The 27,197-nt window shown below is 32.5% G+C and overlaps 2 protein-coding genes across 3 annotated transcripts in view; one reads left to right on the top strand and one right to left on the bottom strand.

Moving 5' to 3' along the window:
* Nucleotides 1-19,454, bottom strand: LOC132760275 (uncharacterized; the record flags this gene model as incomplete). Of its 2 annotated transcripts, none has more annotated exon segments than XM_060752228.1 (4): nt 1-100; nt 2,858-2,983; nt 7,760-7,978; nt 19,346-19,454. In XM_060752228.1, coding segments are annotated over 3 exon segments (437 nt in total), but the record flags the coding sequence as incomplete, so codon positions are not given.
* LOC132760276 (nibrin-like) overlaps nt 19,430-27,197 on the top strand; it is a gene marked incomplete at its 3' end in the record, with an annotated part of 13,630 nt that continues 5,862 nt past the window's right edge. Inside the window, 1 exon segment of the mRNA XM_060752230.1 lies at nt 19,430-19,518. Within this exon segment, the coding sequence (XP_060608213.1) occupies nt 19,488-19,518 (31 nt within the window).

Here is a 27,197-nt window from a genome sequence, read left to right on the forward strand (position 1 = left end):
GTGGCAGGATACATGTTACTATTGACAACTTCCTCATATGCAGGTGGTGGAGCATAAAGAGATTCATTATCACAGTCATCAGACATTCCCGAGTCTCCACCTGAAATATATACAACATTTGAGCTGCGTCACGACAAAACCAACATAGTGCCTTTGTGACCAGCATGGATCCAGACCAGCCTGCACAACTGCTCAGTCTGATCAAGATCCATGCTGTTCGCTTACAAACCCTATAGCAAGTAGAGAAACTGATAGCGAACAGCATCGATCCTGATCAGACTGCGCGGATGCGCAGGCTGGTCTGGATCCATGCTGGTCGCAAACGCACTATGTTGGTTTTGTCATGACGCGGCTCATTTTGTGAATACTTCTTACAAAAAAAAAAACAAACATCAATTCTACATCAAAACGTTTATGAGCTTGAACTAGGGTGAAATAATATAAACAAGAGCTGTCGGTAGGACAGCAACGCTCGACTATTCTTAGTGCTTGATAGTAAATAAAATGCTTGATACAGTTACCTCCTCCTGTTTACAGGTTGGGGTCATGATGGTGAACAAGTGTGCAAAGTTTCAAAGCCATAATATTATGTCAATGGACTTTGAAAATATTTGAACTATTACAAAAACTTTAACGTAAATTCTAAGTCGAAAAAGGGGCATAATTCTGTCAAAATGCTTGATAGAGTTACCTCCTCCTGTTTACAGGTTGGGGTCATGATGTTGAACAAGTGTGCAAAGTTTCAAAGCCATATGTTAATGGACTTGGAAAATATTTGAACTATTACAAAAACTTTAACGTAAATTCTAAGTCGAAAAAGGGGCATAATTCTGTCAAAATGCTTGATAGAGTTTCCTCCTCTTGTCTACAGGTTGGGGTCATGATGGTGAACAAGTGTGCAAAGTTTCAAAGCCATATGTCAATGGACTTTGAAAATATTTGAACTATTACAAAAACTTTAACGTAAATTCTAAGTTGAAAAAGGGGCATAATTCTGTCAAAATGCTTGATAGAGTTACCTCCTCCTGTCTACAGTTGGGGTTATGATGGTGAACAAGTGTGCAAAGTTTCAAAGCCATATGTCTATGGACTTTGAAAATATTTGAACTATTACAAAAACTTTAACATAAGTGGTTACGCCGACGCGGACGCTCGGGTGACTGCAATAGCTCTACTTATTCTTATCAAATAGTCGAGCTAAAAAATATCAAAATTAAACAAACAATCTTTAAAAAGATTTTCAGGCTTTTCTAAAAATTGAAAAGCGCCTTATACATATTATAGGAAAAATAAACCACACCCTCCTAGCAGCCATGATATGAAATTATTATAACAATCTTATTAAATCAGGCCAGCTCAGGATCATTTTTGTGAAATAATTTCATATAAAAAGTTTTTCATCAAAAGATCTTTTAAGTTTTTCTTTTTGAATGCCATGGTAATGAGAGTTCTGCATGAACTGGAATCTTTTAAAGGAAGAATTATCCAAGGAAAATTAAAAAAAAAAAGATTGACTGATATTGATAATGACCCTGTGACTAATAGGGAAGAAATCTGTTTAAAAGTAATGTGTTGATCAACAGACAGACAGACAGACAGATAGCGGGACAATAGAATTACACTGTCTGAGTGATCAAAAAAGCTCACCATAAGCACTTGTGCTCTAAGTGAGCTTTAAAAATAAGAAACCCACTGTGACATTATATTTAAATCGTATACGTAGGACTACACAACTTAAATAATTCAAGCAGTGTGACATGCAATTTTTCGCTTAACTAACCAAACACCATACATAATAAAATATACACTCACGTTTAAACATGTGACTTAAATAATGTATAGACGAAATTTTACCGCAGACGATTTCCATCTGTAGGCAAAAAAACATTAAGGGAATAGTAACCCGAGATCCATCGACAGAAAATCTGTTACTATTATTCTCTGCTTTTTACATTTATGTAAAAAAAATCTCTCTCAGAAATTACGACAAATATATGCAAATCTATACAGATTCCTTTTCCTGTCAGTTTGTCACGTAAGCATTAATTTAGTACTCTTACTTAAATAAATTAAAAGCCAAAATTATGAAAACAGTTATTAGGGCACAAGAATGATTACTGCTGCATCTTAAATATATCCAATTAATTGCAAAATAAGTAATAAGACAAGTCTAATTTTAAATGTCTATTAAATTGGGGAAAGTGCTTATTATATGAACTTTAAAATAAGAAACAAGGAAATGTCAAATGATATTTTATATCAAAATGGTAACCAGGAAGTGGCTAACAAAGTGTTCTGATTCTGGTGTGTTCAGTTAGTATGTTATTATTTTTTTTTGTAATTTTCCCTAAAATGATAAATTGTTTAGTCCAGAATGATAGATAGACAAGTCCATTTAAGGTATTGGTAATGGTAAGGGTTAATCGGCTGAATTTCTCAAAATGAACTCCTCACACTTCCCATTTAAAGAACTGTCCATTATCAATTTTTGGATATCAACTTGAAAACTTAGTCAGCCAACAGTATAACGCTAGGCCAGACTGCACCGACATGGAGGCTGGCCCACCTTATACCAGCTGCATTGGTTCCATGTAAGACAACAACATAATGACTTAAAACCTTGCCAAGAGGGAAACTTCATCTCTGAAATTGGTGGAAAAGTATTTCGTGATATACTAGAAGTATAATGTAATGCAAAGTGGATGAAAATTTAAAGTAAGGCACCCACAGTATAGAGCCTGGTCAGACAGTGACAGAACAGAAGTGGAGGCCGACCTGGCACTATACTGAAGGCAAAAGCTTCAACAGGGTAAAGGTTGATATAGGAATCGTAGCAAGATTATAAATATTTTATTACCTAATTGTCTGTTGGCTTGTTGTTGTCGTTTCTGGAAACAGTAGAGTATAGCAAGGAACACAACCACTGCAAGCCCCACAATGATCATGATCAGTATTGTATTCTGGTTCATCAGCTGCTCTTCCGCTGAAAAATATGGCAAAGTCATGCTAGCCTTCATTTATTAATGAAACATGTTCATTCAAAATGCTACAATTATACATAACAAACATTTTTTGTGTTAACATTATATTCCATCAAAGGTATAAATTTACTATGTTGTACTGAAGGTCAACAATTTATGGTAAAACATTTCATTTCCCTCTCTGCAGTATAGATATATATTAAAATTTACCGTAAAAAAGCTTGGGTTTTTTTTATTTCCTTTTGGTATTCTACAAATGCTTAATAAAACAGCATCACTAGTATTTGATTAAATTCATAATACACAAAGTTATCTTACATATGCTAATAATAAGTGTTATTCAATGATATGAGCTGCGTCACGACAAAACCAACATAATGGGTTTGCGACCAGCATGGATCCAGACCAGCCTGCACATCCGCACAGTCTGATCAGGATCCATGCTGTTTGCTATCAGTTTCTCTTGTTATAGAGTTTGTAAGCGAACAGCATGGATCCTGATCAGACTGCGCGGATGCGCAGCCAGGTCTGGATCCATGCTGGTCGCAAACCCATTATGTTAGTTTTGTTGTGACGCGGCTCAATATTTTCTTATGTAAGATTTATTATTTAAGAATGATTACACAATGTAAAAGATGTCTTTATGAATGTCTCTATTTGTTGATAAATAGTTCTAGATGCCGAAAAATGAGAACTTGTGGCTCAAGGTTCAAAATTGTCTCATTGAGGGAATCAATGTCATGATCTTCATATTTCTATATGTATTTTTTTTATAATATTTTTTTGTTTGGTTGCTAAAAAATTTATGTTGCACCAACACAGTAGAGGTCATAATGTAACTTTCCAGCTTTACTGGTGGAGAAAGACCTAGGGTGCCATTTTGTGCATAATGTCATGCTCAAAAGGAAACTGAGTGGGCAACTGACATTCCAAAAGTTAGTCGTTATTAGCTGAGTTTTTGTAAATATAATTTGATATAAAATCACTTAAACTCAAAATTGTCTGTTCCAAATTCAGACTAACAAATGAGACAAAAATGTGCCACATGATGTAGTCATGTATTGGCATATAAATAGACTGTTTATAATCTATAATATTTTACAAAACATCTTTCAAATATTTATGATAAAGCATGATCTACTGGAATTCATGTCATAATATACACAGTGCCCTTTAAAGAAAGACATTATTGACTATGTTATAACAGATTATCAAATAGGTTATATATTATTATCACATTACAACAACATACTGTGACATGCTTTGTAACACGTGCAGAGAGCATCTAGAAAAACAAATTTTGTCAATAAGTGTCAATTTAGTGTGCATGACTTGTAAGGCTAGGCATTCTTTCTGTTCAATAGGTGATATTGCCGCCTTTTTTGGCTTCTGTGTGGATAAGTTTGTTTGTTTTGTTTGGTTTTATGACACAACAACACAGTTAAATGTCATATGGCGCTGAGACAGGAAATATGATTCTGGCTAACCTCAGGTGTTACAAACTTAAACAATACCAAGGCTCAAAACCACCTCACCTGCTGGAGGTAAGAGATGCATAGACTCCAGTAATTCAAACCTATTTAGGATAAATGGTGGGTAAATACCTCAACCCTTATTTCACAGCTGTTTTTTTATTTTCACCCAAGGTTTTGTATTTTACATTGTATCTGATTGTGTATGTAACAGCTATTAAACATGTCACATAGGAAATGGTTAGAGTGTGTTGTGGTGTAATATAATAGTAACAATGTATTGTACAAATTGCACAGTTATAGTAATATAATCACACAGGATGCAGGCCAAGAAAAAATTCACTTAATTACAAACATCTGAACAGTTCTAATAGGTTAGAGAAATTATAAAAAATCATGATTTTCATAAAATACAGATTAACATACTTTTTGAAATATCTGAATCATACAATTACTGACTGATACCTTCAGCATGTACCAATTATAATAGTATGGGGGAAAAAATCATATTACTGCCGTTAAGAAAAGTTGATTTTCATTTTTATGTTATCTACATAGTTACATAGCTCATGCAAATTCATGAGTTAATTTGTATTTAGGTCAAAGATATCAAGAGTGCAAAATGCTATAAGTTTGTTATAAACATTTTATATGGCTCTGAATACAGAAATGTTCTGCAATGATATATGGCTGCGAAAAAATGACTGCTCTAATATCAGCTGGGGTAACATATATCAGCTTGCAACCATTTATACATGTATGACCTGCCATAAATCTTTACTATATAATACATATAAATATTAATCTAATGAAAGATATAATATTACATGTGAACACCACTTTAAAATGCCTCACAACTGCCCTGAACATGTATTTCTTTTCTCCTTGCAGAATAGTTTAAGGGCTGTTTGCAACTAAATTTCAATAATTATTCAAATTAAAGGATATCATGATTAAATGAGTCGTGTCATGACAAAACCAACATAGTGCGTTTGCGACCAACATGGATCCAGACCAGCCTGCGCATCCGCGCAGTCTGATCAGGATCCATACTGTTCGCTATTAGTTTCTCTACTTGTAATAGGGTTGGTAAGCGAACAGCATGGATCCTGACCAGACTGCGTGGATGCGCAGGCTGGTCTGGATCCATGCTGGTCACAAACCCATTATGTTGGTTTTGTCATGGCGCAACTCAAATGTTAGTCAGCTAACAATAATGAGGCTGGTGATACTGCACAGATATGCAGGATGACATGTAAATGGCTACGGTATTCACTTTTGGTTCCAGCAGGATTCAGGTTCAAACTTATGCTGTTTGTTTGTTTGTTTCATTTTACGCCTTTTTCCAACAGTATTTCAGTCATATAGGCGGGTAGTTTCCTAACCATCGTTCCTGGGGAGTTACACCAGTACTAGACTACCTTCCTCCGCGCTAAACTACCAAAGCATCTCCCGGGGATCGAACCCACGCCAGAGAGGTAACTGGATTAGAAGTCATCGACTCTAACCCCTCGACCACGGAGGCGGTCTCAAACTTATGCAAAAACTTGATCTGAACTTTAAATTCACCATATGATTTGTATTTGTCTGTACAGCTCTATAGCGCACTCCACTAATCTCAGTGCCTGACAGAAAGTTAGGGACACAACTCTGTAAAAAGGTAACTCAGAGTTATGGGATGTGTGCCCATCATGATAGATACATATAATCACAGAGAATATGTATTTGGAGTTTCAATCTATTCCCTTCAGCGGCTCTTTGAGGATACCAACTTGCACATAATTTCTTGAGGAAAGTGTGATGGTCGGATTGCACAGCCAACACCAATGTTGAGTAAAATATCTTACAAATATTTTCCAAACAGTTGAGCTAAAAACAAGACTTTCACTTTCAAAACATTTAATAAATAATTATGCTTGCAGATCTTTGGCCATTATCATCATAACAGTAAACTATTTTACTCCAAACTAAGGGGAATATTTATCAGGGGAGATAACTCCAGTCATTTATCAAACTAAAACAGAAATCTCAAGTGTTCTTTTTTCTTTTTTAAAAAATTACCCCGTTATCAACACAGAATCATTGCCAAAAAATGCCATTTCTTTATAGAAAATGTTTATGCTTTAAGAGATTTGAATACACCAGTCTGTCATTTCTGTAAATGCCATTTCTTTAAATCAAATGTTTTAAGATCATATATAATCTGAGCCTGTAAAAAAACTGCACCTCAAACCATCTCACTAATCACTGCCATTGTCCCAGTTGACATCAGTAAAGAATGGTGGGGCTCATGATTTTAAAGGGATGAGTACATTTGAGCCGTGTCATGACAAAACCAACATAATGGGTTTGCGACCAGCATGGATCCAGACCAGCCTGCGCGTCCGCGCAGTCTGATCAGGATCCATGCTGTTCGCTTATCAACTCTATAACAAGTGGAGAAACTGACAGCGAACAGCATGGATCCTGATCAGACTGCGCTGATGCGCAGGCTGGTCTGGATCCATGCTGGTCGCAAACCCATTATGTTGGTTTTGTCATGACACGGCTCATTTGTATTTTCCCATCACTATAACTACTGTCACGCAAAGAAAACTGTATAAAACTATTTCCCCTGGGAATCCAGATAATGGACAAGGAAAATAGATTATTTTCCAGGCAGATCTAGAATCGGTTGTTTTTCTTAGACTGACTGTTGTTTCATGATGTATACAGTTTAAAGGATGTCTTAAGTGTCAGTATATGTCATGATTTACTTTCTATACAATGAAAGCAAATAATGCTTAAAGCTGAAAAAGGTTAAGTAATAGATGCAGTTAAAGTATCCCCAATCATGTTTAATTCCTGAGTATACCACATTATAGTAATGTCTTCTGGACACATTAGAAAGGAAAACTTAATTGGCATTTAAAGAGTTGGTTTTTAAAAAGCTTTTCAGAGCTTGTGTTATCATATGTAAATATACCCATATATTCTCACATTTAAAAAATTAATATTTTCTCTTCACAAAAAAAAAAAGTATAAAAAAATATATAGAAAAGCTTAAAAATATGCAAATAATAAAATTTGAAATTCTTGTATAGATCAAGTGACAGAAGCACTTAAAATGAAAAAATAAAAAAATATATTCAGATCTAAATTTTTTGCAATTTGTGAGCTAAGCATGACAATCCTTTTAATTTTGGGGTCGTTTCACACAAAAAATGATGATTATTCTGGAAAAACAGGGGGAGGGAAAGATCTGAAATTTTATTTTGAACAAGAACAACTTTGACAAGAAATATAACAGTATGTCAAAATACTCACGACATAGTTCGACTCTTGCTATACAGGAACCGTCCTCGCACATCCTCTCTCCTTCGGACATACATCGTCGAGGTCTCGAACTCGTCCCTGATATTGGTCTACGTATGTGTGTTGCTGCCGTCTTGTTCTTTTGTAACATAGCCTCTTTGCTGTGCTGTCTTTTAAATGTGTAGTGTAGATACAAGAAATTCGTTTTGGACAAGTCATTCATAACCTTGTCTAAAAAGATACAAGAAATTTGTTTTGGAAAAGTCATTCATAACCTTGTCTAAAAAGATACAAGAAATTTGTTTTTGACAAGTCATTCATAACCTTGTCTAAAAAGATACAAGAAATTTGTTTTGGAAAAGTCATTCATCACCTTGTTTGGAAAGATACAAGAAATTCGTTTTGGACAAGTCATTCAAAACCTTGTCTGAAAAAATAAATAAGTTTGTTCCCCCCAAAAATCAACAGTTTTTATATTTTCTTTTATCATGGTGACAAAAAAATGCAACAGAAATTTGACCAAAGTAAAGTAGGCTATAATTATAATCTTAAATTGCTGGTATTTTTGAAGACTGTCCTTCCTATCACCATGGCAACCAGACTAGAAATCATCACTGAATAAAACTCTTAAAATATATAAGTGTTACAAATTGAACCAGTCTACTCTGTAACTGTGACACTTTTGGTTGTCACATTTTTGTACTTAAAAAGCTTCAACAGCAAAAACAGAATTAATTTCTAAAGATGGGCAGGTATAGAAATATAAGGACAAGCAGGGAAAGATAAGTTGTCAACAGGGAAATGAAGAAACCTTTGGTATCAAACCAAGTGCTCTTACAAGGGCTATAGTCAAGATTATAAACCAAAGAATGCACATGTAAGCCAGTGATTGCTTTTGTTTTCAGTTTATTATTACTCTAGAACAGAGGTTATATTGTTATTGTCCAACAATATTGACCTGGCACTTCATTATCTTTCGTAAAGGTCATTTGAATAAACAAACACCAATATCTATCGAATATAGAATATATCGATATATTTGCTAATTTTACTCATCAGTGAGGTGTGGTGTATTGGTATAGATGTCGGACTACCTATCTGAAGGTCTCTGGTTCGAATCCTTACCAATACGTTATGATTTTTTTTATTTACTTGCCAGAATTAATTTAAAATTAAATCAATTAAAAATTGTTTTACTACTGTCCATGTTTGAGAATACTTTTTAAGTGGTGTTTCTAATTATACAATTGCTTTTATTTTTCAACGGTTCTCTTTGTGACATTATGCAATCGTAAATCTTTAGAGCATATAGATGCTACACATACACACAACAAAATAGTTTTACGAAAATGGCAGTTAAAAAAATAAAATGAAAATTAAAATCTCTGAAATAGGATTCGAACCTAACAGTTTATGTGTACAGTCTTCAATTGAAACCCATTCACCAATTGCGCTACGAAGGATTTTTATTTCACAGCATTTATTTTAGGATATTTACACTCATATTGATTTACAAGTGGATCATAACGTTAACGGAATATACCGACTACAGGATCAAATGCAAGAGTGCCAGGTCTATGTTGTTGGACAATTAATACTTTATCGTATTTAATCTTTGATATCATAATGTTTACTTTAATCTTTTAAGATATTTTTTATGATTTTAAAAATAAGTGACAAAGATAGATAAATTATACCATTCATGTTTTATGTCTTTTGAACTTAATTCTTTACTTTCTACAGATTTTGAATTTCATCCAAGACAAATGCTATAAATGGGACTCATATAATTATATAAATTATTACTTTTATATACATGTACATTTATATTTACAGTCTGACTGCTCATCAATGCAGTCTTATAAACTCTAAGATTCATTCATTATTAACCTCTTCATGACTCCAACCCTCCAAATATCTGTGATCACTTTCAATATAGAATTTGAAAGACCCTCATGTGATGATATTCACCCACAAAGGGATCAAACCTATGATCCCTAGACTCGTGAGTTGTGAAGCATTTACAAATACAGTAACTTGTCAAGGGAAGCGGTGGTCTAGTGGTTAAGGTGTCTGGCTCTCAACCCAGGGATCATGGGTTCGAGCCCTGATAGGGTCACGACCATGTATCTTCATATGACACCAGTACTGGTTGGTTCCAGGAAGCGGACTCGAAAGTGATTAATATAAGTTGCAAGAACTTGTTCCGCAATCAAGCTTAAATAAAATGTTTAAACCAATTGTCAAGTCATCATTTACCTGGTCTGTAATCCATACCATGTCCAATATTTTATTACCATTATCAATCTAAATTATTAATCAGTTTCTATATTTAGTCAGAAGTACATAAACAATTTATGAACTCTTCAGAAATTGTTGTAATCTTATATGGAGTTTAAACTTTCCACAAATTACTGGCTTTCAGAAATGAACATCATATATAATACACTGTAGTTGTTTAAAGTTAAAATGACAGAATCACAAACAAGCTAAAAATGATTCACAACACTAATAAACCACATTACTTAAAACTGACACTTTATCAAAACTGTAAATAGAATTTTGTAACTGGTTTGTCAATGATAATGACTCTTAAATGACTCGTATTGAAATACAAAAGCTTAACTTATATATAACCAATTTTTAAGAGTATAATATTATCCTAGCCATTTAAACTGATTTTTTTACATTACTTTAAATAGAGGCAATGAAATTCAAATTGTACATAATTTCTCCATTTATAACACACATTTAAATACAATTTTACACACATTAACTACAATTTTATAATGCTTGTCGGTAATATCATTACATCACATCTAAACAATTTCATGTGTGACTAAAATGTTGAAAATATAAAGTAAACATGGCTTTATATAATTAATGTACTTAATAAAATAGAAAATATCTACAAATAGGCCCATCCTTATTTTACTAACATGAATTGCCTGTAATGTACCAGTAATATAGTCGGACTATTTAGTATGACTGTCACCATAATCTGTTGACTGTTCAAATACACTTAAACCACTAAATTGCACAGTAGGACAAATCTATTACACATAATAAGGGGTGTATGGTCAAGACATACATTTTAGGCAAATGTATCTGCATTAAGAAGTAAAACAATATTCCAGGTTATCACATCTGGTTTAATTTCTGTACATACCACAGGTAGAGGTACAGTGTGAATGACTGTACTACTAAAGGATTTCATGATCAATCACAATGAAAGTGAGACTGCACCTTCCAAGAATTTAACCTGGACTTCTCTATTTATAGTCCAATGCTCTAACAGACTAACTATTGAACTTAATACTGTATACTTTAGTATGGAAACAATATTAGTTATCATTCAATATGAGTTATCAAAGTGAAAATAATGCAGCATCTGTGAACGTTGGTTATTATTATAGACCTCACTTATAATTGTCCAATGAAAAGTGATTAGATATAATTACAAAATGTACAATAACATCAATAGCATTAAATAAACATTATATGTTTGGCTGTGGGTGACATGTTGACTGTTGTTTCACAGAGATTTCTAATTGCATTGTACTACACATCACTTGTAACTATGGCAACAACATCTGATATATCAATATTATCATTATTATCAAATTCATCATTCAAGAAATGAGATTTACTAAATGAATTAACCCTAAATACTATGCTAAATATCTTAAAATACCTTGGCATCTTTCAATCTGGACAAAACCATTAATATTTTTTAGGGATTATATTTCAAAATATGGACTGACTGAATAGTCTAAACAGCTAGTGCAGACTGTGATCAGATGGCATAGACAGGCAGACAGGCAGACTGGTGTTGGTCTGCACTGGTCACATTGATAAAATTTAAGTTGCTGCCAGCAGGCAACGAAATGGACCAATGGTTAACAAACAATATGTTCTTGACTTAGAAGTTAAGTTTTCATTTTTTTTTTAATTTAAGTATATTGATTAATATACATTGTATACAATGGTTAAATATTCAAAACCAGGTGAAACTGTTAACTGTAAAGCTAGTCAGGATACAAAAATTCTAGTTGGTTCATGTGTTACATGGGTAGAGTAAAAGAAATGTCTGCATTATTTCTAGGTAATTTCTGTAGATAGTAAGAGCCTAAGGCTAGATTGAATTACTTAATTTGTCCACTTGATAATATCTTTACTCATTTAACCCTAAAAGCTAAATGTACTTGTCAATCTTTCAATTTAAAATATTGATCATGGCCAAGGAAAATCCAAATATGTATTGTCTGAAAAGCAAACAGTACTCTCGCAGACCAATATCAAATGGCAGGAAAGATTTCAAGTGCTGGCTGATCTTGCATAGGTAGAATCCGTTATCTATTAAGTTGCTACTTTAATAGATGTTACCGGGAATTCAGCAAAGTGGGTTTTTCCCAGCTAATCTGTACTGTAGGTACAAACTAACTTTTACCTTTACAGCTTCATGGTGCACTACCCGTCACATTATACATTAAACAACCTGTTTCGCTTATTTTCAAAGCTTTGTTTGTTACCTATGTTTAATTTAAGCTGGGAAAAAAACCAAATATTGTTAATTCCTGAGTAAGTCTATTTAGCTGAGTAACTACAGTTAAGTTCCTTTGAACAGTGCAAATATATATATATCTACATGTATACATATAATTCAACAGAAATAATAAAAGTTACAATTTTACCTTTCTCAGCTTGTGAGTTATAAAACCAGGTATTCATATCCATTTTTGGAGCACCTAGAAAAATTAATGTTGCAAAGCCACATTTACTCCTTCTGTATCAAAGACAAACCCCCACCTATATTATATTAACTGAATGTTACATAACATGTCCCTTTCATAACCACAATATTCAAAGAAAATCATTTAATAAACAGAACACATGACACTGGAAAAATGACCTTGTCTTTTATATATTCATGAAATTTATTTCCTCAGCTTGAAGTGTGAAGTTTTGGTTAGCACCAACATTAAAAGTTGTGAACTGGCAAATAAGCATCACTTGGCTATAAATGGAACTTAAAAGAAAAAATTATCTTTTAAGTAAATATGAAAAATCAGTAAAAGTTGACACATCAAAGGTACGTGTGCGCCAACACAACAAAATTGAAAAGATTGTCATCCGCTTGTACTGTTCACGGACAGCAATGTTTAATATCTGTAATCTACTGTTGACACCGGCCCCTCCCTGACCCTTTGACCAATTTAAGTAGAATTCCAGCAGATTTTATAGGACCACTAAAATTAAGTGGCATATAACTGCAAGGAATATTTTACAAGTTTACAGTTACTGCCAAATGTTTCTGTACATTTTACTAGAATCTTTGTTTTTAAACAATATGATTTCTTTCCTTGTTGAACTTTAACTATTATATATTAGTAAGGTGCAGTATAATTAAAGTACTTCAGATTGCATAGCACAATACAATGAAGGAATCTCCACCATTAAATATTTTGGCTGACGTGTCACTTTAACACTAGTCTTTACTCTTATAATAATGACATAAGGTCCTTTCCTTGATGAAATTTTAAATAAATGTATACAAATGTTTTACGCTGTAAAACTTAAGTGGATTAGCATGTTAAAAGGCCCATTAGGTCTTCTTGAGATTGAAAGATGGACGAGCCCATTTAAGATATTTAGCATGGTAAGGATAAATAACATATATTATTTATACTGATACAGGTTGAACTATGTTACTGATCTAAGAAATTTTCCATACCTTTGACTGCTTAATCTTAGTAAGTTAACCAAAATATCAACAATGCTAATCGCCACACTTATGAATTCTGGCTGCAAAGGTGTTCCATATATCAGTATTTCCACACTTCTTAAGATTCCCAGATATTCAAATTTATCAAACTAAGAACATAGATATGTTATATTATAACTACGACATAATAAAATAGTGTAAAAATAGACTTCTTAACATTCTAGACCTTAAAGGCTTTCTAAGTAATTGAATGTATAAGTGTCATATGGTTAATAACTTTTAACGATAAAATCAGAAACTCCCACTTTGGCAATTACTCTTAATGGACCATTTTGTTGACAGTGAAACAATTATAAATGAATATCTTACATTTTGCACTTGGTTGATATAGATCCAAATTTACTGTCAAGTGCAACACAGCAGAATAATATAGGTAATACATTTGTAATAAATATAATAATATAATAAATGTAAAGTGAATAATACAACTACATCTTTATACAAAATATATTGATTTTTTTTTTTTTTTTTTTATAAAGAGATACCATTATCTTAAAAATAGACAAACTGAATAATATCCTTGTACTTAGGCATGAAACAGAAACCTCAGTATCTCCCTGACATTCTAAATTGTTTGATCTCTCATCTTTCCATATGAATATTATGTCTCGTTTTTATAAATAAATCTCATTTTTATTGCATTTTCCCTGGAAAAATAGAATGTCAAACTATTATGAAAAACAAGGTGAATCCATTATTCAGACAACCTTACAACTTATTGATTTTCCATTCCATATAAGACATAGTCATGATGTACAATACATAACATTATTATGTCTGCATGTTAGTGAAAAAAATCTCAAATTAATTTCAAATGACAGTGTTAATATTTCAGAAAATATTTTTCTTTAAATATAAATAATTATTGTAACCTCCCCTGAACACTAAATTCTTGCACAGTACACAAAAACTATTTACACATATTGAATCCTTATTGAAATTATAAAAAAACCTTTTTATCATAGCCATTTTATTTTAAAAAGTAATAGTATCCAACAAGTTTCAAATAGTAATAGAATGTCCCGATTAAGAAAACCCATTTTTTCAGCATAAGTACACTAAATAATCACTCAGCTGGCCTCTTTGATAGTGGCTATGCTTTATTTTTCCAATACTGAATATAAATTGATAATTATTATTAATGACTACAATGGAAGGATAAATTGGTCATGTCTCCCGTAATTCCCTCAACAACCTGCTTATTATGGAGATTAGTCTAAATAGAAATCTGTCAATAAAAACGAGAGGTTAATAACCAGAAAATAAAGCACCCAGAGAAAAGGTTCAATAACATTGTTATACCGCAAGTATAATAAATATAGCACACTCTGTGACTTGCTGTATTTCATGGTAATTGAATTGTCTGCTTTTATATGTGTCAGTGTAATCACATGGATTACTTGCAGATAAAGTGATGGGAAATATAGATACAGACAAGATAGCAATGTTGAAATGATTATCAGATTCTATCAATGACTTATCAATCAATTGAAACAATGTCATGTTAACAACTTGTATTATGACAGAAACAAGAACTGCTTTAACCCTTGATGCTAGATAATAACAAGAGCTGTCAGAAGGACAGCGCGCTCGACTTTTTTAGTGCTTGCCTATAAAACAAAACTTTGACAGTTAAGGGCACACAAGACTTTAACTAGGAATTTCTAAGTACAAATCAAGAAACATTTTCACAGAGTTATCTTCTCTTGCTTACAGATAGGTCTCATGATGGCACATAAGAACTCCAACTTCCAAAGTAATATCTCAAATGGTTAAGTCAACAAGTGGACAAGAATGAAAATTTTAACTGAGTTTCTAAGTCAAAAAGGGCCATAATTCAAATAAAATCCTTAACAGAATTACCTTCTCCTGCCCATGTTTTTGGGACCATGATGGTAAACAAGTATTCCAACTTTCAATTTAATATCTCAACCAGTTCAGTCAAAAAGTTGACTGGTACAAAAAAGTTAACCAAGATTCTAAGTCGATAAAAGGCCTTAATTTTTAAAACAAATCCCTGACAGAGTTACCTTCTCTTGCGTACAGATGGGGGTAATGATGTGAAATAGCATTAAAAGTTTCAAAGCAATATCTCAAAGGGTTAAGGCAATAAGTGGATTTTACCCATATTCAATGTATTTTCTAAGTCAAAAAGGGGCATAATTCTGTCAAAAACCTTGACAGAGTTATGTCCTCTTGTCTGTTGATGAAGGTCGTGATGGTAAACAAGTATGGTCAGTTTCAAAGCAATACCTCCAATGGTTTTTGAAATAAAGTGAGGTGGTACAAAAAACTTAACCAAGCTCAATACACTTTCTAAGTCAAAAAGGGCCATAATTCTGTCAAAAACCTTGACAGAGTTATGTACTCCTGTCTGTAGATGGAGGTTATGATGGTGAACAAGTATGGTAAGTTTCAAAGCCATACTTGTAATACTTCTGAAATAAAGTGGGGTGGTACGAAAAACTTAACCAAGGTGTGACGCCAACGCCGACGCTAACGCCGACGCCGACGCCGGGGCGAGTAGGATAGCTCCCCTTTTCATAGAAAAGTCGAGCTAAAAATGGACCAATGTTCCGATCCTTCAATCTGGGCAAAACCATACCTTATATTGTGGGAAAATCTCAAAATATACATAGTACAGGTATACATGTATCGTATGACCAGTGCCAACCACAATTAGACTCAGCTATCTTGGTTTGCAGTCTAGTTGCATATAGGAAGATTTTTAAAGAGTTTATTTATGTTGCTGCCAGCTGGGTAATAATTAAAGTGTTACAAATCAACTTTAATGTGTAATGACTCTTTAGCTTCTAGCTAGCTGTAATTTCGTTAGACAAATGAGTATTATCAAACACAGTATCATACTTATGCACAACTCAACTGACATGATCTGTTAAATCTGCATGCCTCCAGACTAGCCAAAAAACATGTATCTCAAGAAAGGTAAATTTTTCATAGATTTTAATGTTGTTTGCAATGTGTTAACTATATTCTTTCTTCACTTGATATTTTACCTTTTAATAATACTTTTTAAAAGTTAGCATGAAAGTAAGCATGAATCTGCAGGCATGTTGCTTTAATAATGTTGTTAACAACTCATAACAAGAAAGAAACAAGCTCTGATGGTACATGAACATTTGTAACATAATACATTTGTTTATTCCTTTCATACATGTGCTACCGGTAATTCAAACTGACATTTCTTGCTCTTGAGTTTAATAAGTGGCATTAGGTTCCATTAAACAGTGTCAGTATGTATGTATTTCATTCAGATTCATAATAACCATTCAACACTTCAAATGACCCAATTACTACTAAGTGTAACATATTCTTTAAAATAACTTCAGCAACTTTTTGCACACTTTGTTTTAATGCTAATAGGTCTAGGAGCAGTTCTAAATGTGTTAAAATTGTTAAACATTTGTAATACCTGATCACTAGGAATCAACAAAAAAAATTGTGGTTCCTTATATTTATAGAGGGATAAGAAGCTCTAAAACAGAAAATTTCTCTGTCCTGCTCGCAATCTGGTGGGAGATTCATTGGCCCTTGGAGTTGATCAATATCTGCCATCTTGTTTTCCGTAACCCTAGCTGTAACCCAGTAGCTGATTACTTTAACATCCATTACAGAGAATAATTTACCTATTTTCTTAATCTTTAATAATTTTTTTTTTGATACATATTTGCAACTTCTTTTCTGTCACTTCTTTTGATTACTGTCAATTTTTTTTAGATAAATGGTGGCATACAGTCATGCACATATTGATAAATTTTCTTGTGTAAAATATTGTTTCTGAAAATCTCATGAAAATGTACACATGTGGTATAATAAATCCCTGATACAGATTTAAGTGTATTAAATCATATTTTCCTCTCCATTTAAATATAACTATGTGCTTATACAGAAGATATATATGACGTTAGCACCTGGGTTACATGTACATAAGTGTAAGTCATGAACTGCGTTCTGTGAACATCAGCTTGTTGATCTATTATACTTACAATAAATTCTACATACTGTCTGCCCATAACTTAGCAATAATTATTTTGCAAAGCAACCTCTGAATTTTAGAAAGTCAATGTCCATGATGGGTTTCAGACCAACACAGTATTTTCATGTAGGTCATATGGCGATTTTCCAGCTTTACTGGTGGAGGAGGACCTCATGTGCATATTTGTGCATTATTTTAGGCACAAACTGACACCCAAGTAGAACTAACCCAAGTAGAACTAATGCTGTTACATCAGCAAACTGTCTCACATGAAAGAATTCGAAGCTGCTGCCATGGATCAAAACTATATACAGCAATGAGTCTATGTTAGTAGTTTGAAGTCAATTACCTTAACCACACGGTATCGAGCGCCCGTGAAATAAAATCATTGTGATATTCTTGCCCTGATAATAATTTTCTACTCCTCAAAGGATAAAAAAACATAATTATATAGAGTGTATATATATTTTTTAATTTTACCTCACTTTCTCTGCCAAAAAGAGAGACCTTAACAAATAAATCAAATGGCTTTTTGCAAAAATAAATTATTATTTTCAACAGGAGTATTGTCAATATATAATGTGCAAAAAATTGCCTAAAATCCCCCTTCTATAGGGAAATCAGCATGAAAATTCTTGTCTAAAGACCAGGGCTACAGATAACATTTTGTGTGTATTGAGTAATTACCCCTTGTTTTGTGATCTATTGGGTTTTTTCTATTTTCTTTGGAGTTATTTCTGTATTTTTTTCCCTACCCCCTCAAACCAATTTTGGTTATAAAGCACAAGTTCATATATTTTACCCAAAATTTCTGACCTACATTGTAGACTGTTGTAGGTTTTGTATGGTTATAAAAAAGCTACTTACTACTTTGCCTTTATATGGTTTTATTGGCCTAGGAGATTTTCCAAGCTGCCTAATATAATTTAAAAAGGTTAAAACAGTCTGAAACAGTATGATCTGCCTGATGTACGCGTTAGTAATAATTTACGTAATTACACACCAGTTCATATGAAGTTTGCACAAGTAAGAATTCATTTACTTTGTCTTACCCTTAGTTATTATTTCTATTGGGTTTTAGACATTTTAATTGGGTAATAACGCAAATACGCATGTTATCTGCAGCCCTGAAAGACCCTGTACACAGTAATGTTCCCAAAAAACAGAAAGAGAGCCGAGAGCCCTGACACACTGACAGCTGGAATACTCTGCATCAATCCTAACAAAGGACTTATTTATTTCAAAGAAATAATTTTTCATTACTGTGAATTACAGACACTGAGGGGAAAATATTCAAACTGCCATGATCATGCCATCATTATCTCAATTTTCATCACTGTTTTTTTAACGTCTTTGGTTGTATGATTATTTCTTATGGTTAAAAATGGTTTTCTTTTCAAATAAATTAATGAATATATAAATAAATACAATAAGCATATAAATATAGACCTACATGTATCTATAAATAGATTAACAATTAAAATCAAGCTAATATTTAGCTCTCTAAAGATAATTGTTGAATCTATAAATAATTAATTCTTCCTTATATTAAAAATATATCCATATTTTCACAATTAGATGGGATTGTTCAATATATTTGAAGGATTTAGTGTTTTTATGCATTTTAATTAAAAGTTAATATAGTTCAACAGGTGCACATTTTTTTGTCAATTTAATTTTTTTTAAAGAATTTGCGTTCTTTCAATTATCATATCAATTATTCAAGCTGTGACATAATTACACTTAGAAGTAACAAGTATGCTTGATAAAATGTTGAATAAAGAGCGTATTGAAACAATATTTGTGAAAAACATACCTTAAATTCATTTTCAGTTTAATCCGTGTTGATTAGTGATCAAAACAGATGCATTCCAAATGAATTAAAGGGAAGTTACTCTTAAAAAAAACTTTGCGGGAAGTTGAAAAGAAGATGCAAAAATAATTTGAGACAGATTGACATGTTTTTCCTGATATCCAGTAACAATCCTGGTATTGAAATTGAACAAGTTGTATTGATTGATTATTTTTCCAAGATTTTTGGGTGCAAAAAGTAGACAAGTATCGAATATATCGGATAATTGGACATTTCGGACCATGGACATTTCGGACCAGACACTTCGGACAAGGTGTTAACTTAGGACACTTCGGACCAGATATTTGGACATTTCGGACCACGCATTGAACATTTCGGATCATACATTGGAGACTTCTGTCAAATGCAGTGTTGCATCTAGAATTTCAAAATTATGGGGGATTGTCCACCACTCAATTGAAAAATGTGGGGGATTTGAAAAAAATGTGGGTGACATACATTTACCTTACAATATGACATACCGAAAAGAAGTCATTTTTTTTACATTCAGGCATTTTTGACAGCTATCGTCCGCTCAAAAACGGAAGTAAAAAAAATAAAATATTGACGAATACTACAAAACACACGTGAGATGACTCAGTTGGCTGCTACATGCGATTAAGCGATTTAGTACGTATTTTAGTCATAACCACGAGTGAAAACAAACATGGCTGAAGCGTTCAAGATATGATGAAGATAAACTGAATTAAGTTGAAAAGATCATCAGATGCGCAACTTAGCTGACTTCATTAAAATGCGCAATCTGCATAAAAAAAGGCGCAAATCGCGCAATCGCGCGGCCTAGATGCAACACTGCAAATGACATTCAAATGTGCATTTTGGACCAAATCAAATTATCCCTGTTTCTCATATTAAATTATCGTGGTTTCTTGTATTATCATGGAATATTTATTTTAAAACTGATGGAAGCGATGCTAAGCAATTTAACCTCATTAGGAGTTGCACTAATTATTTGAACTGGTGTGTAGAATAAAATCATCACATCAGTGACCAGCCTTAACAACCAATCAAATTCCACGATAATACGAGAAAGCACCCGCTTCACATAGAGGGTGAAGGTCAGTATATACAAACGGAAAATATTTTTTGTTTTGCTTACGGTTACGATCTTTCTTCCTTTCTATTCAATTGTCTTAAAAAGATATTTTTCTGGGTATCAGGCTAAAAAATACTGTACCAAAATGTTTTATAAAAATTGTCCAACCAAGTTTAGTCTTTCAAGGGCCCCACAATAACAGGATATAAATTAGAAATATATACTTTTTACCTCAGGTGCTTAAAACAACTTTCAACTCAAATTTGACATATGGATATGTCATGAGAAAATACAAGTCAAGCTCGAATTTGGTCATGGTTCGATGATTTTTGGCAGAGTTATGCCCCTTTTACTTTGAAAATAATATGAAATTTCAGTTTCCGTTAATTATCTCCCCAACGGTACAACGCACGCATTCAACTCAAACTTGACATATTGATATGTCATGAGAAAATACAGGTCATGGTTTGATGATTTTTTGGCAGAGTTATGCCCCTTTACTTTGAAAATAATATGAAATTTTCAGTTTCAGTTCATTATCTCCCCAACAGTACAACACATTCAACTCAAACTTGACATATGGATATGTCATGAGAAAATACAGGTCAAGTTCATATTTGGTCATGGTTCGATGATTTTTGGCAGAGTTATGCCCCTTTTACTTTGAAAATAATATGAAATTTTCAGTTTCCGTTCATTATCTCCCCAAAGGTACAACACATTCAACTCAAACTTGACATATGGATGCGTCAAAGGAATGCCAAGGCCAAGTTCGAATTTGGTCATGGTTCAATGATTTTTGGCAGAGTTATGCCCCTTTCACTTTGAAAATAATATGAAATTTACAGTTTCTGTTCATTATCTACCCAACAGTGTTACATATATTCAACTTAAATTTGACATATGGAATTGTCAAAGGGATTGGCAGGTCAAGTTGGAATTTGGTCATGGTTTGATGATTTTTTGGCAGAGTTCTGTCCCTTTCACTTTGAAAATAATATTGATACATCTTAGGAATAAGCAGTTTAAGTTTGAATTTGGTCATGGTTCAATGATTTTAGACAAACTTATCTTTCCTGAATGTTGGAAAAATTTTGAACTTTCAGTTTCAGCACTCATACTTTTAGCCATTATTTTGGCTACAAATATGCAATATGCTATTTTTAAAAGGTTAAGACTGAATAATTTCAGTGTCTTGAACATTGTATGAAAATGGTTTGTGTTAACATATCCCAAACCAAAATGCATGCCTGCGACAAGCTTGCCGCAAGCTTGTCACAAGCTTGCCGCAAGCTTACAGCTTAAATACAAGGTTGCTGCATGCTTGCAACAAGCTTGCGCAAGCTTGCGATGACTTTTGAAATATATTGCAAGCTTGTTTAAAATTCATGCAAGCTTGCAAACATTTGATGTAAGCTTGCAATGCCGCAAGCTTGCAATTATTAGACACTTAGAAAATTTTTGTACAAATCTACACTTAGAAATTTCTTGTTAAAGTAATTGAAACACTTAGAAAATTTTTGTCAAAAGTGTACACATTAAAAAAAATATCCAAAAATGATAGTATCAGTGATAATTAACTAGTTTAAACTAGATTACCACGCTAAAGTTTATTATTAGTTATTAGTTATTTTATATATTCAGCTCAGTATTGTAAATTTACGAAAAAAATATAAAATCATCATCTATTTTAATGCAAGTTACTGTAAATGATTTGAAATTTGACACTTTATACATTTCATGTAGTTGGAAAAGGGTCATCTCAGAAAAAATGTCTGTGCAAAAGAAGTAAATGAATTGATTGTTAAATACATATTATTATTTCGATAAATCTACATGAAGTTATGTACAATGAAATAATATCCATTTAATTACAGGCTTTAAGTTTAACTATAAATTAATTAAAGTCTGTGATTCAATCATTCAGACACTATAATAATCAAGATGGGATTGCATTGCTTGCCATTTTTAGCTCGACTTTTCTATGAAAGGGGGAGCTATCCTACTCGCCCCGGCGTCGGCGTCGGCGTCACACCTTGGTTAAGTTTTTCGTACCACCCCACTTTATTTCAGAAGTATTACAAGTATGGCTTTGAAACTTACCATACTTGTTCACCATCATAACCTCCATCTACAGACAAGAGTACATAACTCTGTCAAGGTTTTTGACAGAATTATGGCCCTTTTTTGACTTAGAAAGTGTATTGAGCTTGGTTAAGTTTTTTGTACCACCTCACTTTATTTCAAAACCATTGGAGGTATTGCTTTGAAACTGACCATACTTGTTTACCATCACGACCTTCATCAACAGACAAGAGGACATAACTCTGTCAAGGTTTTTGACAGAATTATGCCCCTTTTTGACTTAGAAAATACATTGAATATGGGTAAAATCCACTTATTGCCTTAACCCTTTGAGATATTGCTTTGAAACTTTTAATGCTATTTCACATCATTACCCCCATCTGTACGCAAGAGAAGGTAACTCTGTCAAGGATTTGTTTTTAAAAATTAAGGCCTTTTATCGACTTAGAATCTTGGTTAAGTTTTTAGTACCAGTCCACTTTTTGACTGAACTGTTTGAGATATTAATTTGAAAGTTGGAATACTTGTTTACAATCATGATTCCCAAACATGTCCAGGAGAAGGTAATTCTGTCAAAGATTTTATTTGAATTATGGCCCTTAACTGTCAATGTTTTGTATTATAGGCAAGCACTAAAAAACTTAAAAAATCTAAAAAAATTCATTCCTATCCACTTGTTCACTTTACCATAAATTATGTCATAATAAAATAATTCTTCACTAAATATCTTAATGCTCATGGCCATTGTTCACTTTAAAAATACAGAGATTCTTGTATTGCCTTTTACTGCAAAAACTTTTTTTATTGGCAAGCAATAAAAAAGTCGAGCGCGCTGTCTTACGGACAGCTCTTGTTAAATTCTAAGAATTCATGTTTTTGGATAACAATAAATAAATAAACAAAACAAAAACAGTGCATGAAATAATCTCATATATATTCTATATTAAATTAATCAATATATATTGCTTTTATTTAGGAAAATAAATACTACATCCACTGAGATTTTACGCTACACACATCAGAGCCTTGATAAAATTCATTGACCATCTGTGCATGACTAATTTACTCCCTGGTCATTCCGACAGATCAGGCTGTTCCATGTGATTATTTTGGGGAGAGATAACATTATAAATTTCATATGCAGAATGTGTCTAGAAGGACATTGCAATCTTTTTGTACAAAAATTTGTAATGATTTTTAAAATCTATATATCTATTAGCTATTTGATATTTTCTTTTACGCTCAAAGAATGAAAGTTAAAATGATGAGTAGATTAACCCTGCTTTACATAATGATAGACCTGTCCAGTTTTACAGTAACTGTTGTAAAATTTGAATTCTAAGATATCTGGGTCAGCAAAGAGAGCAGAGGATGTACTTGATATTTTAGCAGTTTTGGAGATATTGTTTTGTTTAACATTTAAAGTGTTTAAGTATTGGTATGATAACAATCAGAATCACCTGGGACAAGGAGATATACAACAGAATCAGGTATTTATAAACCTTAAGTTACATTAATGCAGAAACAGGTTATATATCAAATTATTAACATTTGTAACAAGAGATCAAGGTTGTTTTTATATTTTCAACTTCATGCATTTGTTTTTCTGATAATTCTTTTTAATCTATACATGTATAATCTGTAAAATATAAATTATTCAATGATTTCTTTTTAATGATTGTTTATATTGTTTAAATGGCATGTTAGTAGATCTTTTTCATTTCCTGCAAATTAAACAAATTAAATCAATTTGATTAAATAGGACTAAATGGTACAATCAGTAGTTAAGTTGTACAGCTGAACAGGGTCAATCATAATCATTTGTTATTTTACATGTATGTGTTGTGTTTTCAATGGAACAATCTAAAATTACATTATACATAAATAATTTGCAGGCTGGGACATAAGTGCTGACTGTGAGAAATAGCGGCAGTGTTTAATAATGATGTGCAGTATTAATCCTGAAAAGGTATATTATTAAATCTCAATACTTTTCTATTCCACATCTTTTCTTGAAAAAATACATACTGGGTAATAAATATTGTCACAAATTTACTTAATTCTCATACAGAGAAATTCTTAAACATTTGTGCACATTGAAATAAGATATACTGCATTGCTTTAGTATTTTTTGAAAATGCATAAGCATAGTTAATATTTAATAGTTAATACTGTTGAAACATTAGATTCGATGTTATTAAAAGATATGTAATATAACTGCATTTATGCAATAAAACATAGTTCATTACTGCATCTGTATTTAATTAATTATGAATTTTATCTTTAAAGGTCAGCACAACCATAAGAAGTTCTAGGAAACACTGGCAGAGGACTAAAAATGGACACCGATAAAAGAAATAGTAATTTAAATAATCAGAAACATTTAAAACAAATTTAAGATTGAATAGTTTGTCACTGACAGACTAAGAGCAAAATAATTGCTTAAAACAAAGTGTTGGATTCTAAGAAAACAAGAACCTACCAAAACCTGCAGCTAGAAAAAAACTGTTTGTGTTATAGTGAATGCAGGCTGTTCTATTCTGTATTTGGACTAAAGGATATGTATTAAATTTTGTGAAAGAAATATGTGATCATGTTCAACTCATAAAAATTCTACCCCAAACATTCCTGTGCTGAATTCCATCCCAGAATTTTACATTTTAAGAACATTCAGGGATGCTGGAATTAGGCTGGATTTTTTCAATGTCATTCCATCAAGGCTGGACTATTTACCATGGTAATTGGAAGAAAACATTAGTATAGGAAAAATTTAACATCAGCTTCTTTTTACAATTTATGATTAAATAAGTTTATCATGGTAATTAATGCCTTTTTTTTTTTCATGCTATATAGGATTCAGAGACTGTTATACGTAGCAGCTCCCTTTCCAAATAGGGTTTACAGTTTTTGCAAGCCTGCGATTAAGCTTGCGCAAGCTTATACATTAAGCTTGCGCAAGCTTATACATTAAGCTTGTAGTTATACATGCACAAGCTTGCGACTTAGCCTGTGCAGGCTTGCAGATAAACCTGCGCAAGCTTGCAAATAAGCTTGCGCAAGCTTACGATTAAGCTTGCGCAAGCTTGCGATTAAGCTTGCGCAAGCTTGCGATTAAGCTTGCGCAAGCTTGCGATTAAGCTTGCGCAAGCTTAAATATTAACTAGTTTGCAGTCAGATTTTTTTTAAATAACTGATCGCAAGCTTGCCGCAAGGTTCCAATTACTAGCCAGTAGCAAGCTTGCAACTTAAGCTTGCAGCAAGCTTGTGACAAGCTTGCAATGTTAGCTTGCGATTTTGGTTTGGGATTGAAAAGTTTTAAGGGCTTTGAACTTAAAATGAAAAAAATAATTAATGCACCATCTGAAATTTTGGCTGCATGCGGGGGCATCCGTGGCATGATGACACATTTCTAGTTCCCTTATATAACTGATACCGGAAAACGGCACTGTTCCCAATAGAAATCAGACAATAAATTTCCCAATTCATGACTGATAAATTCCAAAAATAACACTGAAAATTTCCTCAAAAATCAAATAACACTGAATATTTCCTCAAAAATCAAATAACACTGGATATTTCCTCAAAATTCAAATAACACTGAATATTTCCTCAAAAATCAAATAACACTGAATATTTCCTCAAAAATCAAATAACACTGAATATTTCCTCAAAAATCAAATAACACTGAATATTTCCTCAAAAATCAAATAACACTGAATATTTCCTCAAAAATCAAATAACACTAAATATTTCCTAAAAAATCAGCAAATTTAAAGGTAAACAAAACAGAAATGCCATTGATAAGTGATATGTGATAAAAACTAAGTATAACCACATGAGTGATATTTGTACCTATTTAATTTCTTAATTAAATTTAGTTTTACTTTTAGTGTTTCACACCTTAACATTATTTATGTATGTATCATTATTTATGTTATGATTATCAATTTTTTTCAACCTCAAGAAGAAAAAATAATCATTAAAGTTAATAATGCATGGTTTTTAAGTGTTTATTATGTATAATTTTCATGTCTCCCTGGATAAAAGAATTCTCAAAGAATATTTTGCATCTTAATTTTCTTATGTAAAATTCCCAATTTGAGTCAAACCGATGGATTTTTTTCCCAATCTGTCTGGTACCGACACCATTCCCAAAGTAGGGGAAAAAACAACTGCTCTATAGTATATAGCCCATATAAAACAAAAAAAAGTTTGTTTCAAGCACCTGTGATTTTTACCAAATAAGGAGTAAAAGAGTCTAACTGAAACAGATTTTTTGCTGAGGAAGAAAGGGTAGAGATATTGTTACAGTTACCCCTAACGGTAACGGTTAGAAAAAATGCTAACTGTTTTAATAAGGACGTAATAACAGAAATAACGTTTAACTGATCATACTGATAAAATCCTTAGATTTTTAGAATTATCCTTGTTTTTTTACGATAAGATATGCCATTTTGTTCATATTTTGTTGTACTCAAAATGATCACAATACATATCCGAAAATGGAACTATTTTCAGCTAACACCGTCCCATATTCGATCAGATCAGAAAAATTATTTGTTGAGTACAACTAACATACAAACAATAGGGCTGCAGATAACATGCGTATTTGCGTTATTACCCAATTAAAATGTCTAAAAACCCAATAGAAATAATAACTAAGGGTAAGACAAA

Source organism: Ruditapes philippinarum, unplaced genomic scaffold, assembly GCF_026571515.1.
Source record: "Ruditapes philippinarum isolate M1 unplaced genomic scaffold, ASM2657151v2 ctg9518_1_1_1_1, whole genome shotgun sequence".
Taxonomy (NCBI): domain Eukaryota; kingdom Metazoa; phylum Mollusca; class Bivalvia; order Venerida; family Veneridae; genus Ruditapes; species Ruditapes philippinarum.